This window comes from Manis javanica, chromosome 2 (assembly GCF_040802235.1).
Source record: "Manis javanica isolate MJ-LG chromosome 2, MJ_LKY, whole genome shotgun sequence".
Lineage (NCBI taxonomy): Eukaryota > Metazoa > Chordata > Mammalia > Pholidota > Manidae > Manis > Manis javanica.
The window spans coordinates 127,380,457-127,381,711 of NC_133157.1; the positions used below are offsets into that span (position 1 = coordinate 127,380,457).

General features: G+C 57.7%; 1 protein-coding gene across 2 annotated transcripts in view; it reads right to left on the reverse strand.

The window, feature by feature from the left end:
- The window catches only part of TAF3 (TATA-box binding protein associated factor 3), a 174,841-nt gene extending 173,776 nt beyond the window's left edge, over positions 1-1,065 (reverse strand). The window contains exon 1 of one of the 2 annotated variants that reach the window (XM_037001315.2): positions 710-1,059. In XM_037001315.2, coding sequence (XP_036857210.2) covers positions 710-875 — 166 coding nt within the window. In that variant the 5' untranslated portion in view covers positions 876-1,059. Of the gene's footprint in view, positions 1-709 lie in introns of both variants that reach the window. The other variant, XM_073229346.1, reaches the window with a different exon arrangement.
- Positions 1,066-1,255: the final 190 nt, after the last annotated feature.

Below are 1,255 nucleotides of genomic sequence, written 5' to 3' on the forward strand. Positions count from 1 at the left end.
ACTACTGAACATTTCACTTAAAAACCATAAATACTGTAGCCCAGATTACCTGCACATGATCCTTCTACCACACTTTGATAAACACTGACGTAAAACTTTAAAAAAGGAAATCAATGGTAACTGAAATGAAAGTGAAAGGTAATCTAAGTGAAACTGACAAACTGCCCTTGGGAAAGAGTAAGAAGAGATGCTGTCTATGAAATGAACAGATACAGAAAGATGAGGCAGTGTCCCTAAGCGAGCAGAGCTGTCAACGAGTCTGCTGTTAGGAGCTGAAGAATGGCCAGCCTTGTAAGAAACGGCCGGTAGACGGAGCGCCTGTGACAACTAGTTATAGTAGTTTGCGGGCAAGGGAGGAAAAGGACCAAAGTAAAAGAAGCTGTAAGGCATTCTGGAGGTGGTTCTACACGCAGCAAAAATGAGAGGATGAGAAAGACCGATGCACATTTCTGATCAGAGAAGAGGCGAGATGGTGTGGAGCCGAGAGCGGAGACAGGGAAGTTAGCGGATGAGGAAGAGGCACCAGAGGGATGACTAGAGTTTCCAGGGGCTACTGGAAGCCCAGGGGCGTCGGGGACGGGAAAATACCCGATCTCTGAGTAGGGGTGAAAGACGAACACCTCGGAGACGGCGAGATAGCGAAGGGAAGACCGGAGGTGTCACTGTGACCCGCTAGAGGCTGCCGTCCCGCCCCCAGCCCAGTACTCACAGAGCTCGGAGTACCGATGGCAGCCCCGTCCCAACTGCTGCAGATAGCGCTGCAGCACGTCTGTGAGAAGGTGGCAGGCGCTGAGTTGCACCGAGTCCCAGCCCAGCGCCTGGCAGATCTGCGCCACCGAGACCATCAACAACGACCTGGAGTAACTCTCGCACATCCCGCTCGTGGAGTCCACCGCAGCCCTCGCTGCCACTTCTCTCCACCTCACCGCCTACCCTTAACAGAGCCCCCGATTCATCCTCTAGGACCCCCGCGGCGGGGATATCGTCCCCGACCCCTGGCGACCACCTCAAAGCCCCAGCAGCACGGAGCGCGCCAGCCTGAGAGCCGCCATTTTGGACTCGCTCCGCCTCCCGCTGGACGGTCGCCGGGGTGAGGCAGCACTAGCCGAGTACTGAGGGCGCCGATGCGGAAGCTCCACCCCAGGGAGCAGAGCGATGGCGTCGGCATCGACTCCCGGGCCTAGGCGGCTGCGGGAAACAGGGCGGGGCGGGGGCTGCACGCGGGCGGCGGTTTCCTGGGGCCCGCCGGGGGCAC